The 1,791-nt window shown below is 41.4% G+C and overlaps 1 protein-coding gene across 1 annotated transcript; it reads left to right on the forward strand.

Moving 5' to 3' along the window:
• The first annotated feature begins 504 nt into the window (after window positions 1-504).
• On the forward strand, window positions 505-1,074 carry LOC141649649 (uncharacterized). Its single transcript, XM_074458334.1, has one exon. The coding sequence runs from the start codon at window positions 505-507 to the stop codon at window positions 1,072-1,074; it is 570 nt and encodes a 189-aa protein (XP_074314435.1).
• Window positions 1,075-1,791: the final 717 nt, after the last annotated feature.

Here is a 1,791-nt window from a genome sequence, read left to right on the forward strand (position 1 = left end):
CTGCAGGGAAGCTGGGAAAGAAGGAGTGTCAGGTCTTAGTGGAAAAAATAATTGAGAGGATCAGAATGTTTGGGGCTAGGAAAATTTCATATGCAGGGAGATTAATATTGGTTCAGTCAGTCCTTACTTCACTTTATTCTTACTGGGCTAATATTTTCTTAATCCCTAAAGGGGTGTTGAAACAAATTGATAGTATTTGTCGTAATTACTTATGGGATTGGACAAGTACTTATGTTTGGGTGCCTCTGGTTGGATGGGAGAAGGTATGTACACCAAAAGCAGAAGGTGGTTTGGGTAATAGAAACAGTATTCACTGGAACATAGCCACTATAGGTAAATTGGTTTGGTGGATTTATAGCACGCCTGACAGTCTTTGGGTTAAATAGGTGCACCAGCTATACTTAAAAGGGAGTCCCTGGTATACTTATCTTCTTAAATCCGATTTGAGTGGTAACTGGAAGGCAATTTGTAGGACTAGGGATACCTTTTCTAATGGCTACATAAATGGAGTTTGGCTTGCTTAAGGGTTACAGTGTACATTTTGGTTATGAATGGATTCGTCATAAAGAACCAAAAGTAGGATGGGCTAAATTAGTTTGGAGTAAATGGGCACTACCTAAGCATTGCTTCCTGAACTGGCTTCTGATTAGGAATGCTCTCAACACCAAAGATCGACTGTATAATATTGGCATTTGTCCAGATGAGCTCTGTTGTATCTGTGGTGCTGATAGGGAAACGATCAGTCATTTGTTCCAGCACTGTAGGTATGTTACTGAATTTATTAATTCACTGTGTCTCTGGTTGAATATCCCAGTACCTCGTGGGAATGGTATTATTTGGCTAGGAATGAGGAATTGGTCACCTGTTATGAAGTGTGTCTGCATTGCTGTCTTTCTATGTGCTTATTATGCAGTTTGGCAACAAAGAAATGCTGCAAGGATTGAAGGGGTTATTCCGAGGCCTACAATTCTGATCTCCCAATGTAAAACTCTGATGAAAATCAGAATATTGAGTCAGTTGAGTAGGGCAAAAAAGCATAGTGATAGAGAATGGATTCAACATATCTTGATGTAATATGCTTTAACTTATGATGTAACTTGTAACATTGGTTTTTGCTTAATGGGAAGACTTACATTTCACCAAAAAAAAAAAGAAGAAGAATAGGAGTGTTGGCGCTGATAAGGGGGCGCGGAGGTCGGGGAAGGGGAGTGTGGCAGAGGTTAGGAGATGGTCGAAACCGGGGGAAGGGGTCGTTAAGCTTAACGTGGATATAGGTACTAAGGACGGATGGAGGACGGGTTTGGGTATGGTTTGTAGGGGTAGGTATGAGGAGGTGATATGGGGGAGTTCAGAGATCAGACGTGAGGAGCTGGAGCCACGAGTAGCGGAAGCGGTTGTGGTCTTGGAAGGAGTGTAGGAGGCGAGGCGACATGATGTAGCGAGGCTTATTGTTGAAAGCGATTCCAAAGTGCTTATTGATGCGTTGAAGACTGGAGCGAAAGGCCCGAGTGATTTTCATTTAGTTCTTGTTGATATTTTATCTATTTGTAGCGCGTTTAATTTCATTTCGTAGTCTTTTGTTGGTAGGAATTGTAATAGTGTGGCGCATGAACTTGCTCATGTTGAGTCGGCTCGTGTAGGTAGGAAACTTTGGAGCGACGATGTGCCGAGGCATATCGTTGATATTGTTATTGCTGAGCGTGATTATATGAATTAACCCGTTTCTCGGGATTTAAAAAAAAAACATATACTCCCCTAACAATTTCTTATTTCTAAACCCTTGTTACTCCT

The sequence above is a fragment of the Silene latifolia genome, chromosome 3 (assembly GCF_048544455.1).
Source record: "Silene latifolia isolate original U9 population chromosome 3, ASM4854445v1, whole genome shotgun sequence".
NCBI lineage: Eukaryota > Viridiplantae > Streptophyta > Magnoliopsida > Caryophyllales > Caryophyllaceae > Silene > Silene latifolia.

What these genes read in the sequence shown, in the direction of transcription:
- LOC141649649 (XM_074458334.1), top strand. Translation starts at nt 505, where the DNA reads ATGGAGTTTGGCTTGCTTAAGGGTTACAGTGTACATTTTGGTTATGAA.